The sequence below is a fragment of the Oncorhynchus mykiss genome, chromosome 19 (assembly GCF_057628025.1).
Source record: "Oncorhynchus mykiss isolate SJ-2025 chromosome 19, ASM5762802v1, whole genome shotgun sequence".
NCBI classification, from domain to species: domain Eukaryota; kingdom Metazoa; phylum Chordata; class Actinopteri; order Salmoniformes; family Salmonidae; genus Oncorhynchus; species Oncorhynchus mykiss.
The window spans coordinates 50,648,079-50,661,563 of NC_143040.1; the positions used below are offsets into that span (position 1 = coordinate 50,648,079).

Sequence of the window (13,485 nt, forward strand, 5' to 3'; positions counted from 1 at the left end):
CCAGGATGAGAAGGGGAGGGAAGGAGGTAGGGATGGGGTGCTTAAATGTTGTGTAATTAACCTCTTCACTTTGCCACATTCCTCTTCAGAAATCTAAACGAGTGACAGCTTCCTGTCAGCAGTCTGCACCAATCAGCCACTAATCTCCCTGACAGAGAGAGAGAACACAAAGACAGTGTTGGGGATGTCACCATCATGGTGTCACTGAAAGAGACTAAGGAGACACACTGCTGACGTACAGTATCAACATCTCCATTTTGAAAATGAAAGGGCTCTTTGCTACTGAGATGTACATTTGGGGAAATTCTAATGATTATCCTGAGTAAGCATACTCATCATATTTATGCATGTGAAAAAGAGACAAAAAAAGGACAGAATTTTTTTAAAAAAGAGAATGGGGTAATCGAGTGATTGAAATACAGACCTGGAGACAATTCAATGAATAATTTTTCCTCTCCTATTACTTCTGTAGGCATGTCATCAGAAATGAGATTTTAATAGGTGTGTGGCTTTTGGCCTGCCTCTGTCCTTTGTTGATGAATCCATTTCCACTAGCCTTCTCATGAAAACCCTGCAGATATCTTATGAATATCATATAGCCTAGATACTAACTCTCCTCAAAGTGGGTATCTATATTCAGGTTTTTGTGAATGTGGATTATAATGCACTGACTGACACGTAGCCTAATACAGTAAGAAAGATAATACCCAATATAGCACTCCTGCCTGGCCTTCAAGGTGGAGACGGCACCACCGAGCAAATGAAACATTGAGGCACAGCAGAAACTTTTCTTCAGAGGCTGGGTTAGAAACTTGTGCGACTTGTGAAGGTTGTTTTTGTTCAGGCAGAACAGGCCATTCATCATGGAGGGAGACAGACAGCAGTGACCTGCCTGCCTGCTGCATAAGAGCTGCTGAGAAAGCAATCAAAGCTCTGTCTCCCTCCGACAACGTGCTACAAAGAGTTCATCCTGGTGAAAAGACAGAGTGAAGCCAAACACACTCCATTCTACTCTGTGATGAGCAAAATGGGAAATTCAATTCATCTTTTCTACTTCTATAATGGAGACCTGCAACCACATTAGCCTCTGCTTTCATTGAGTTACAGTTAACCCCAAAAAGTAGACAAATTATGTATATGGGATGTGCAAGCCTCATGGAAAGTGAGAAGTCAGATTCTTCAACTCTTATATGTGACAAATAATGTCTTTAATGTATGTCTCTACCCTTGTTTACTTTTGAGATGAACACACATGACAGATTGTTATGTCAACATTGCTATGTCAACGTTGTTATGTCAGTATAACAGAATGTGACTGTGGACTATGAGATGCAATTATAGAATGGAGGCAATAAGGGAAAAGTGTTGTCAGTGTTGTACTATTTGAAGCTAATCCACAGTGTATTCCCCACACTACTCGCCAGATCTGATCTTTAGATAAACATGAGGACAGAGCCAGATAAACCAGTTACACATCTCCTAATCTAGACCTAATGCAGAGCAATGGTGTGTAACCCCATCAACAAATCCAGCTGACTTTCAGTTCAGAGTTCATTCAGAAGGTATAGACCCCAATCCCCACACTGATCCCAGCCAGCTCTATGGCGTGTTGACAAAATAGTAACCAATAGGGAACATCAAAGTAGGCCTCCCTTTTCAGCAGCATCAGGTCTTAGGAGGGCCATCTACAGCTCTTTTCTACGCCCTGGCAGGAGGACACAGTCATTAGCCTGATTTCCTCTGTTCTACAGTGGATCAACCTATCTGTTGGATGTAATGCAACTTACTACACACACTCAATTAGGTATTCAGCCAATCTGAATAGGCTAATCACAAAAACTCTTACATGTGTAATTCAAATAGTAGATGACATTGCCTTAACATTTACAATCAGTATACTAAAAGCATCTCACACATAACTCTTTCAAACAAAGAGCGTCGTTACGTAAATCTTCAGTTATCTACATGAATCAATCTGGAGCCAGGGACACAAAGACCAATCAAAAAGAGCACTGCGATAGAAACAATAGTTCCCAGCTGTCATCAACATATTCATAAGGTCAAGTATTCTGTGGAAGTCTGGTCGATTTCTGACCATGTCTTATCTGTGCATAACTTCAGCATTAGATCCCCACCCGGCCCAGTCTCTCCCTCCTGTTGTAAGATACAGAGATAGAGGCCGATTAAAATCCTCTGAGATCAGGAGGATTAGAAGTGACAGTGAGGGGCTAGCAGGTGGCCAGCAGGTGACCACGCTCATTTGCTTCCGTATCTTACTCATCTATGCATGCACTGTGCTGCTAGATACCTTATCTACAAGGTATACCACAGGTCAGTGGAGATCCATAGAACAATGATTCTGCAAGCACGGTTGTTTTCCAACAGTGGCACGAGGTTAATTAAATGGCCTTTCATACCTTTACCGTATTGCTGATCAAAGAAGAACCCAAACTCCTGTCTGTAGCTACTAGAAGTTGTTTATTTCCCTACTTCAAACACGCATCTTGTCAACAGGACAAATTACAAATGTACTCAGCAAGCATACTAATGACTTCTGTATATATTAAACAGAGTCAAAGTAAAGTAAAGCACTCCCCTTGTAACTCTGCATGTTTCCATGACAGCGTCAGTCAGTATGTGTCCATCTTGGACACCTAGCTGGTCAGTCAGGCTGAGTGACACTGCTCTGTTGTCGGCTGCCACTGCCATCAGAAGTGAACAGAACTGGGATGTGTGTGTGTGTGTGTGTGTGTGTGTCTGTGTGTGTGTGTGTGTGTGTGTGTGTGTGTGTGTGTGTGTGTGTGTGTGTGTGTGTGCGTGCGTGCATGCGTGCGTGTGTGCGTGCGTGCATGTCTGTTTTATGCTTCTGGAGGTGGACGGACACAGCAGCTTGCCAACGCTCCCTGGTCAAACCATACGAGGCCAACTCATCCACTGACCCACGTCCAGACGTGGGGGGGCTTTCTTCATGAGGCTACAAGATGTATCACTTTGTGGCCGGTGCCAAGATTACAATCTGTTTTGCCAATTATCTCTATTATATTCCCATTGCCACGTGACAGAGGCCTAGCTCAATGCTTTACCCTCATCTGGTCATGCTCTGCATAGGAGGATTCAATAAACAAGGTTAAGTGTTAAGTGATAGATCACTCCGGCTGTCTCCACGGGAAATTCATTCCCTTTCACATAATGATTAGGTCTGGCTTTGATTTGGTGCCTGTAGTGTTATCTGAACTCAATGTCAGAGTGTTAGACCTTTATGTCTATACACGCAGAACTTACAGCCCTTACACTAAATCTTATGGGACCCTAGATCTTAAAGCCCTATTTAAGAGCGCAAGTGGACTCACTAATGTCATCTGTTTTGGAGTGCAGGGACAGGGACAGGGAGACGTGTGAGTCTTACATCTCCCCAAGCCTTTGATAATTTAAGGACTTTTTCCCAAACCAGCTTGCTTTAATTACTGAGATTAAGTGGCGACATTTGGTCAAATGTATAGTTTTTCTTGAGAGAAAAGGCTTGGGTTTAGACTGCAATCTATGTGATTGCAGTCAGAGCAGTAAATCCAATGCCCAGGGCAGCTCCAGCTTCCAGGTACCCCAATAGAGCAAGGGGACTCATAAATCAATGTTTTCCCCATCTACATGGACAGTGGATACAGCAAACAACTGGTCAGTGTTATCTACTACATTGATAGTGACAGAGACAGTCAGTGCTGCTGTTGTAAACAACTCATTGGGGTATTCCAATCTCATGTATGAAATGGTTACATTCAGTCACTCCTGGGCCGTCAGCTGGGTAATTTTCTTCTAAACGAACTAGGAAATACAGAGGGGGGGGGGGGGAGAGAAAGAGATGGAGAGAGAGAGATCAAAATGTGCTATAATTGAAGTGGGACACTATTAGGATACTTTTTTTGAACAGTTCAGTGTGAGGGGGAAAATCCTTCAATTTGTTTTCAGATGACAGGAAAGGGAAAATCGAAATTATGATTAAACTTTTTTGAGCCGAGGGGTGAGGGAGGAGGGCCTACTTGACTCTTCAATGAACTCATTTTTATTCTCATAACATCCGACTCCCTGCGCATATGAGAAGAGCCCTGAGGCAAAGAGAGCAGGGGAAGACTGGGTCTAGTGGGCCAGGAGCCCACGGACTCAGCAGCCATTAGTACTCAGCGGCAGGCCTGACCAACTGTCTCCATGTAGACACAAAGCACTTCGCTCAGAGCAGTGGGAAACCGTCCGAGCTGTCAGGGGAATGAATGACTTGTCACAAGACACTCACTTTCCACCAAACAACTGCAGGCTTAGATTTCTTATCCAGTGTAAATGAAAGTGTGCTGTGTAAAATCAGTAAACCATAGTTATAAAGGTAGAAATGTCAGAGCATAGAAGGATTAAATCAAAGTATCCAGTACTATACATCAAATCAAATCAAAGTTTATTGGTCGAGTACACAGTTTTGTAGATGCTATTACAGATGCAGTGAAATGCTTATGTTTCTATCTCCAACAGTGCAGCAATATCTAGCAATACAATAACACTACACACATAATCCCAATGTTTAAAAAAATAACAAGAAATTAAGACATCAGAACGAGCAATATCAGAGTCCAGAAAATATATATATATATATATATATATATATATATATATATATATATATATATATATATATATCTATATATATATATATATGTGTGTGTGGATGTTGTGTATGGACAGTATATTAATGGAAAAGGTGTGTACAGCAGTAATTATATAGGATGAGCCATGACTAGCATACAGTATATACATATAAAGTGGTAAAACAGTATGTAAACATTATTAAAGTGCCCAGTGTTCAATGACTATGTACAGTGCCTTGCGAAAGTATTCGGCCCCCTTGAACTTTGCGACCTTTTGCCACATTTCAGGCTTCAAACATAAAGATATAAAACTGTATTTTTTTGTGAAGAATCAACAACAAGTGGGACACAATCATGAAGTGGAACGACATTTATTGGATATTTCAACTTTTTTATAAACTTTTTTAACAAATCAAAAACTGAAAAATTGGGCGTGCAAAATTATTCAGCCCCTTTACTTTCAGTGCAGCAAACTCTCTCCAGAAGTTCAGTGAGGATCTCTGAATGATCCAATGTTGACCTAAATGACTAATGATGATAGATCCAATCCACCTGTGTGTAATCAAGTCTCCGTATAAATGCACCTGCACTGTGATAGTCTCAGAGGTCCGTTAAAAGCGCAGAGAGCATCATGAAGAACAAGGAACACCAGGCAGGTCCGAGATACTGTTGTGAAGAAGTTTAAAGCCGGATTTGGATACAAAAAGATTTCCCAAGCTTTAAACATCCCAAGGAGCACTGTGCAAGCGATAATATTGAAATGGAAGGAGTATCAGACCACTGCAAATCTACCAAGACCTGGCCGTCCCTCTAAACTTTCAGCTCATACAAGGAGAAGACTGATCAGAGATGCAGCCAAGAGGCCCATGATCACTCTGGATGAACTGCAGAGATCTACAGCTGAGGTGGGAGACTCTGTCCATAGGACAACAATCAGTCGTATATTGCACAAATCTGGCCTTTATGGAAGAGTGGCAAGAAGAAAGCCATTTCTTAAAGATATCCATAAAAAGTGTCGTTTAAAGTTTGCCACAAGCCACCTGGGAGACACACCAAACATGTGGAAGAAGGTGCTCTGGTCAGATGAAACCAAAATTGAACTTTTTGGCAACAATGCAAAACGTTATGTTTGGCGTAAAAGCAACACAGCTGAACACACCATCCCACTGTCAAACATGGTGGTGGCAGCATCATGGTTTGGGCCTGCTTTTCTTCAGCATGGACAGGGAAGATGGTTAAAATTGATGGGAAGATGAATGGAGCCAAATACAGGACCATTCTGGAAGAAAACCTGATGGAGTCTGCAAAAGACCTGAGACTGGGACGGAGATTTGTCTTCCAACAAGACAATGATCCAAAACATAAAGCAAAATCTACAATGGAATGGTTCAAAAATAAACATATCCAGGTGTTAGAATGGCCAAGTCAAAGTCCAGACCTGAATCCAATCGAGAATCTGTGGAAAGAACTGAAAACTGCTGTTCACAAATGCTCTCCATACAACCTCACTGAGCTCGAGCTGTTTTGCAAGGAGGAATGGGCAAAAAAATTCAGTCTCTCGATGTGCAAAACTGATAGAGACATACATCAAGCGACTTACAGCTGTAATCGCAGCAAAAGGTGGCGCTACAAAGTATTAACTTAAGGGGGCTGAATAATTTTGCACGCCCAATTTTTCAGTTTTTGATTTGTTAAAAAAGTTTGAAATATCCAATAAATGTCGTTCCACTTCATGATTGTGTCCCACTTGTTGTTGATTCTTCACAAAAAAATACAGTTTTATATCTTTATGTTTGAAGCATGAAATGTGGCAAAAAGTCGCAAAGTTCAAGGGGGCCGAATACTTTCGCAAGGCACTGTACATAGGGCAGCAGTCTCTAAGGTGCAGGGCAGGGTACTGGGTGGAGGTCGGCTAGTGATGACTTTAACAGTCTGCTGGCCTGGAGATAGAAGCTGTTAATCAGTCTCTCGGTCCCAGCTTTGATATACTGGTACTGTCTCTGCCTTCTAGATGGTAGCGGGGTGAAAAGGCCTTGCCTCAAGTGGCTGACGTCCTTGATGAGCTTCTTGGTCTTACTGTGACACAGTGTATTGTAGATGTCTTGGCAGGCAGTGTGCCTCCGATGATGCGTTGGGCTGACCGCACTACCCTCTGGAGAGCCCTACGGCTGCGGATGGTACAGTTGCTGTGAAACAGTCCGACAGAATGCTCTCGATGGTGCATCTGCAGAAGTTTGTGAGGGTCTTAGGGGCCAAGACACCGAGGATTTGGAACTTTTCGACCCTCTCTGTGGGTGGGAGCGTGCTCTCTCTGATGACTTTGGTTGTCCACAATCAGCTCTTTAGTTTTGTTGATGTTGAGGGAGAGGTTATTTACCTGTCACCACACCGCCAGGGCTCTCACCTCCTCCCTGTAGGCTGTCTCATCGTTGTTGGTAATCAGGCTTACCACTGTTGTGTCGTCATATGGTGCCATATGGTCCCTCCCTGTAATATACTTATTAAAATGTGTATTCTATTCCACTGAGTTATTTACTTTATGTTTGAATTATTTTCCTGTATTATTTCTTATTGTTGTTGCATTGTTGAGAAGGAACCTGCAAGTAAGCATTTCGTTGGACGGTGTATCCCATGTGCATCCTGTACATATGACAAATAAAACTTGAAACATATGGTACTCATCACCAGGAATCTAATGTGCAAGAGAGTGGGGCACTTCTGTTCACCATTGAGAGCTCCGAGTTGGCCCTCCTTCCCTCTGAGTCAAAGAGCACCCAGACCCAGGGCGGGTAAAGGCAAAATGCACCCGTGGATTTGATTAAAAACACAGCAACCAGCTTCTCCTGCCAGGCCACCAAATCATTCTACTACGCTTTTAATCAAATTAAATGAACAGGGAGGAAGCAAGATGGTATCACTCAGCATGGTGGACTTCAACATCTCCACTCATCTACAAAATATTGCACACCAGGAGACCTGGCATCACACGGAGTAGAAAACCATATTTGATAGAGGCATCATTAATCTTGCTGCACCTCTAATATCTATTTGATGGCTGCATATTTCATTCTTGTCAAACTCCCTCCCCAAAAAGTTTTATTCTTCATAAATCATTGCACAAAAATGCTTACATATGCACCTGGGAGATGAATCATCACAAGCAGCTCTTTGGTAGCATTAATCAGATGGGGAAAACTTATCTGTGGGAACAGGTTGTTGTTAAATATCGCTGTACTGCTGTACTGTACTATCATACTGTACTGTCTTTGGTAAGGCCTTCATTACATTCTCCTCAATCTAACTCGATGACATTCATATCTAGTTGGTTTGAGGACGGTTATGGGTACCAATATCTAATGTAGCATGCATAAAATAAATGCCTGAAACTTGATCCCCTACATACTGGTCTTGACAAGACGAAAACAAACTGTCATGGATGGTTCCCTTCTGCACTGTTCAACCAATCAAGTAGATATGGAGGAGTTAAGATGGAGTGAAATGGTCCCTTCACATCAACAGCATGGTGAAGTATGTGCAACAGCGCCTCTTCAACCTCAGGAGTATGAAGATATGCAGAAACTGCTTCTCCAATATAAATACCCAATCACGTTTTTAGGTGATGTCATGGTGACGTTGGCTAGCTAAACTCATGAGCAGAAACACGCCATTGACTTGAATCTAAAGGGGGGATACCTAGTCAGTTGTACAGCTGAATGCGTTCAACTGAAATGTGTCTTCCCGCATTTAACCCAACTCCTCTGAATCAGAGAGCTGCGGGGGGATGCCTTAATCTAGGTTGTGCCTTTAGATTGCGAGAAAATGAACGACTAAGGAAGATGTTTCACTTCTCTCACTGACTTCTCTAACTCCAAACGCCAGCCTGGTTTGCTTGGTCTTGCGATGTTGCGCCTCTGGGTTTAGAAAATCTGTGGTGTCGCCTTGTTAAAGTCCAAAAGTAGAAGTTGCGTCACAGGCTCTCTTTTCCCCTGAAAACCGGAACATCCGGTTGTTTGGCAGAGGCTAGGATACCAATGACCAACAGGTCATGTGGTTTTGAATTATGTAGGCCAAACATAATGGTTTATTTCAAAAGAACCAACGAAGGAAAAATCATTCCAAGTCAGCTATAAGAAGAAAGACTTTATTCACAGAGAAAACTCAACACGCGCTGCCATATCATACATTTTTACACAGGGTCAGAAAATCCTTTACAAAAACCAAAGACATTAGAAAATATGGGTTTTGATATGAAATATGACATGCATCAACTTTCTTGAAAAAATGTTTTTGTTTGCTAATAGTCATGAAACTAACCCAGCATGATCGAGAGCCAAAGATATTATAAAAATCAAAATGGTAAAAATGGAATAGAAATCATTCTTACAAATGAATAAAAAATCTCATGCAGCATCTTCAGAAAGGGCCTGAGGGTATATCTTTGTAAGAGGAAAGAAAACAAATGAATATTTTAGTTACATAAATCAAACACATCAAAATACAACCAAATCCAGTTTCTTACTCTAGATAGCCAAAACCAGTTCATCTTCTTTGTCCACACCATTTTCAGAGAAGTGATTAAAACACAAACATTCTGGCAGCTACATACAGCTAGTTGATTGATTGTATTTGCCAAACAACGTCTAAATCTGATGGCGGCAATTTCTTCACTGCATGTAAACACGGGAAACTGTGGTTTCTCACGGCCTTTATTTAGGACACTGTCCTCTTGGAGCCTATCCTAGTCTTTGATTGAGACATCCGGTTAAATTAGTAAAGAAAGTAGAAGGTTGGAGAGAAGTGCTATCTGTGTAATATGTGTAGCTTTGAAGCATAACTCAGAGAGGGTTCTGAGTCATTGCAAACTGTCTGTGCTCTTGATCTTAGTGCTTTGTGGAGGTTAATCTTATAGTGGAAGTGAGAATGTTGGAATGCATAGAACCAAGGCTTGGCACCACTTAAAAGAGCACTCCACAAAATAGCCATAGAATGACCCTTGCTTGTGGCATCTCATCTATGCCCTTTTGTTTGTGTCAGTAGAACCCAGTAGAGGCCCATCTAGGGATAAAATAGGCGCACTGACAAGCACCTCTGTGCCTTGGGAATAATACTCAGCATGCTTCCCCATCGCTCTGGGGGTACAGGGAGGGTGACAGAGGTCTGTCAGGTTGACTCTGGACACCCCTAGCACAGAGCACTGGGGAGAGCCAACTGTCACACCCATGAATCATGGCGTACACACAGCCTGTTGGGAGCAGGTCCTGTATGTAGACCCCTCTGATTGATGTGTTCTGCCGTTGCCACATCTCCAATTAAATAAACAAGGGCAAACACATCTCCGCCCCACATACCACATACTTTCCTCTCCCCTTCTCTACACCTCCACCATCACCCATCTCAGCACCTCCACTGGGGCCCCTTGTGATCAAGGCAACTGGAGGGAAGAAACATTTACTCAACCCTGCTAGCTTTCAGCTGGCAGTGGCTGAGTAATAACAGTAAATTGAGTCCTTGACAAGATAACACATACCTGTTTTAAAAGGTAGACTACTGAACCAGAAAGATAACATAAGGCGCAAGAGGCTGGATGAACATGGGCAAAATGCTGACTGAGGTTGGTTTGAAACATGAGAAAAGGCCAAGTTTGGGAACGCAATAACATTAGCTTATTGCTCTTCTTTTTTGTCTTATTTTTTTTACCTAGAAATGATATTTTACACACAGCATAATCATATAAATACACTATACAATGCATATAAAATAATTATTTCTTAAAAGGAATATGTTCAGGGTTTGCTTAGGTATGCTGGTTATGATACTAGCACCATACAAAAAATAATGACTCAAAATAAGTCGAGTGAAAAAGGCACTTCCGGGTCTCGTTGAATGACTCTTGGTTAAATGATGGCCTCTCTCCCATCATGCTGGAAAACAGAAACTGTTTTGTCTGTGCACACACTTAACTCCCATTCCAACATGAACATGTCCAGAACGAGGCACTGCAGATAAGTCGGTTCAGATCTCCTGTCTCCATGCAAAGACACCCAAACCGTTTGTCTCATCTTTTGTCTTTTTTGTTTTTCTTGTCACTTCATTCCAGCAATAACTATGAACTGGCTGCTACATTTCATAATTCTTCCGTTCTCACTTCCTTGATTCTCCATCTCTTCTTTTGCTCATTGTCAGACTTCCACTTCTCGCAGTCCCTCTTGCGTGTTGGGCGGTGATGCCACACTGATGTCGAAGCAGGTCACCATCATGACACGTGACTTGCATAGGTTGACACAGAACTCCAGCTCCTCTGTGACCTGACCCAGGGCCTGCAGGTACTCCTGGGACTCCTTGTCCAAATCCTGGTCCACCTCAACTGGAAGAGAAGAGACAGGAGAGCAGAGGAGTAAAGTCCTGGTCACACACAATCAACTGAAAACTGGAAGACAGAATCAAGTTAACTTTCAATAGGAAGATAACTGTCTATTTTTGTAGGGAATATGAATAATAAAAAGGTGTACATCTCCATATGCCCCAATCCTGGTAGAATAATGTAGCAGACACTCACACTCTCCTATCCACTTGCAAGGGTCCATCATCAGCAGGGTCTTGGTGTCCTCTAGCTCTTCCTTAAGTGCCTCATGTTTGACCTTCAGCTCCCTGATCTGCTGCTGCCGCCGCTCCAGAACCTTCAGCTTACTGTTGAAGTACAGCAGGCCCTGAGAGAGAGAGAGAGAGAGAGAGAGCGAGAGAGAGAGAGAGAGAGAGAGAGAGAGAGAGAGAGAGAGAGAGAGAGAGAGAGAGAGGTGAGTGACTGAGGAACTGTTTGAAATAAAGAATAATAATAGTCATTCACTAGCATTTTTGTTGCTGCTGAAGAATTGCAAGATATACAGACACAGTCGTGTGTATTACCATTTCCTGTCACAATAGAACAAACCTAATTTGAGATATGTCCATGCAACTCGAACAATCCAATTACTTCCTGTTCTTCCCCTCTTAACCCTTAATCCAAACTATTCCCCAACTCCCATTAAAGAATAATCAAGCCTCAGCCATCCAGCAAAATCAACATACCTTCTCAACATCCTGGAATGGCTGCTAAAGATGAGAAAAGAGAAGAAAATAAAATACATATTGTAAAAAATATGCTTGTACTCTAGAGAGAGTAATGATCTCACAGTTAGAACTCAAACAAATGCAACACACAAACATGCATGAATATACAGAGTCTTAAACCCTGTATACTGTATGTAGACAGAAAAAGCCATGTGCACACAAATAGACATCTGAGAATACAAGCACAGAAACCAGCCATGATGCACACATTGCATGGTATTCCAAAACTGGCCCGGGAACAGTGGGGGATGTGCGAGGCAAAGCACTTCATTACCAGCCATTCAGCCAGTGATGGTTGGGAAAGACAAATTGAAGATCATCTTTTCCTAATTGAAACTAAATCAAACCACCATCCAGCTGATTTAAAATCTCTTAACAAATTCCTGTCTGGCTGCCTCTAACTTGTGGGAGCAGTTAATGACCCGTGGCAAGTGGAGCCAGCCATAAAGAGCCATCAGGCAGCCACGGATGGGCCATGGTGATGGCTGATAGGGTGTGGGGATGTAGAGGGGGGATGCACATTCATCACACATTCCTGGACTGCTTTTTCCACCACCACCACTCCATCCCCCTCTGTCAATCAGCACCAGCAGTGAGCCCCAGCGATCAGTCATATATAAAGCAATTAACGCCAGACAGTAATTGCCTCCTGATCTCTTCACATTCCTGGTCACACAGACACATAAAGACTTTGGGATTCACCATTGGCCAGAATAAAGATCAAACATCTCAGATGCATATTTTCACCTTGTTCTTTAATAAGAACCTGAGAAAGAGTGAGCTAAGACTTTCCCACGATGTCATGCCTATGGGCCCGACTCCACCAGGGGGAAAAGGGAGGCTTAACACTCTCAGTTAAAACTTGTGCCCCCTCAGTTTTAGTTATGTCCTGATATGAAAATATTATTGAGTGACAGGTTGATGCAAAATCTGTATCTCCACTGCGCTGTGTCAGCACAGTGAACATAGTGTGCCGCGGTGTGTGCAGTGGGGCTATGGAAAGCCACTGGGGCAGTTAGGTATGACTCCTTTGGGTTTCCATAAAAAGCGGGGAAAACACTTTTCATCTGTGGTAGGCTAAGCGAATAACGTAATACGCCTCTACCTGTAATATTTGATTTTGATTTGTACGGGCGCGGTCAAGTTTACTGTTGAAGCTGCTTCACTCAACTCTGCCTCACGCCCTACCACGACAGAGTTTAGTTAGCTTCTTAGCTAGCTGTTAAAAAACATTAGTGTTTTTAACCTTAGCCTATTTAGCTAGCTCACTGCCACAATGGATATCAGAAATTGCCTTCGCCAATGTACCCACACAAAGCCAAAGTGTAAAATAATATTCTTAGATGCTGTCAGTGGTGAAATGTCAGAACGATTCAGAGAACGCAACAGCCAATTGGTGAAGGCCTTGTGTGCCCTTGACCCAGAAAGCCATGACTTTCTAGATTGAAAAAGTTGAAACCACTGCTAGATCTAAGTAAAACCAGGCTGTATCACAACCGGCCGTGATTGGGAGCCCCATAGAGTGGTGCACAATTGGCACAGCGTCGTCTGGGTTTGGCCGGTGTAGGCCATCATTGTAAATAAGAATTTGTTCTTAACTGACTTGCCTAGTTAACCTTTTTGTGATAGGTGGCAGCATTTTCACTTTTGGATGAATAGTGTGCCCAGAGTGAACTGCCTCCTACTCTGTCCCAGATGCTAATATATACATATTAGTATTACTATTGGATAGAAAACACTCTAAAGTTTC

At 42.5% G+C, this 13,485-nt stretch overlaps 1 protein-coding gene across 3 annotated transcripts in view; it reads right to left on the reverse strand.

The window, feature by feature from the left end:
* Positions 1-8,755: 8,755 nt before the first annotated feature.
* LOC110498352 (kinesin-like protein KIF26A) overlaps positions 8,756-13,485 on the reverse strand; it is a 129,052-nt gene continuing 124,322 nt past the window's right edge. For all 3 annotated transcript variants that reach the window (XM_036954832.2, XM_036954834.2, XM_036954835.2), the window contains 3 exons: positions 11,694-11,717; positions 11,185-11,335; positions 8,756-10,992 (listed from right to left, as the gene is read on the reverse strand). In XM_036954832.2, coding sequence (XP_036810727.2) covers positions 10,808-10,992; positions 11,185-11,335; positions 11,694-11,717 — 360 coding nt within the window. In that variant the 3' untranslated portion in view covers positions 8,756-10,807. The remainder of the gene's footprint in view (positions 10,993-11,184; positions 11,336-11,693; positions 11,718-13,485) is intronic.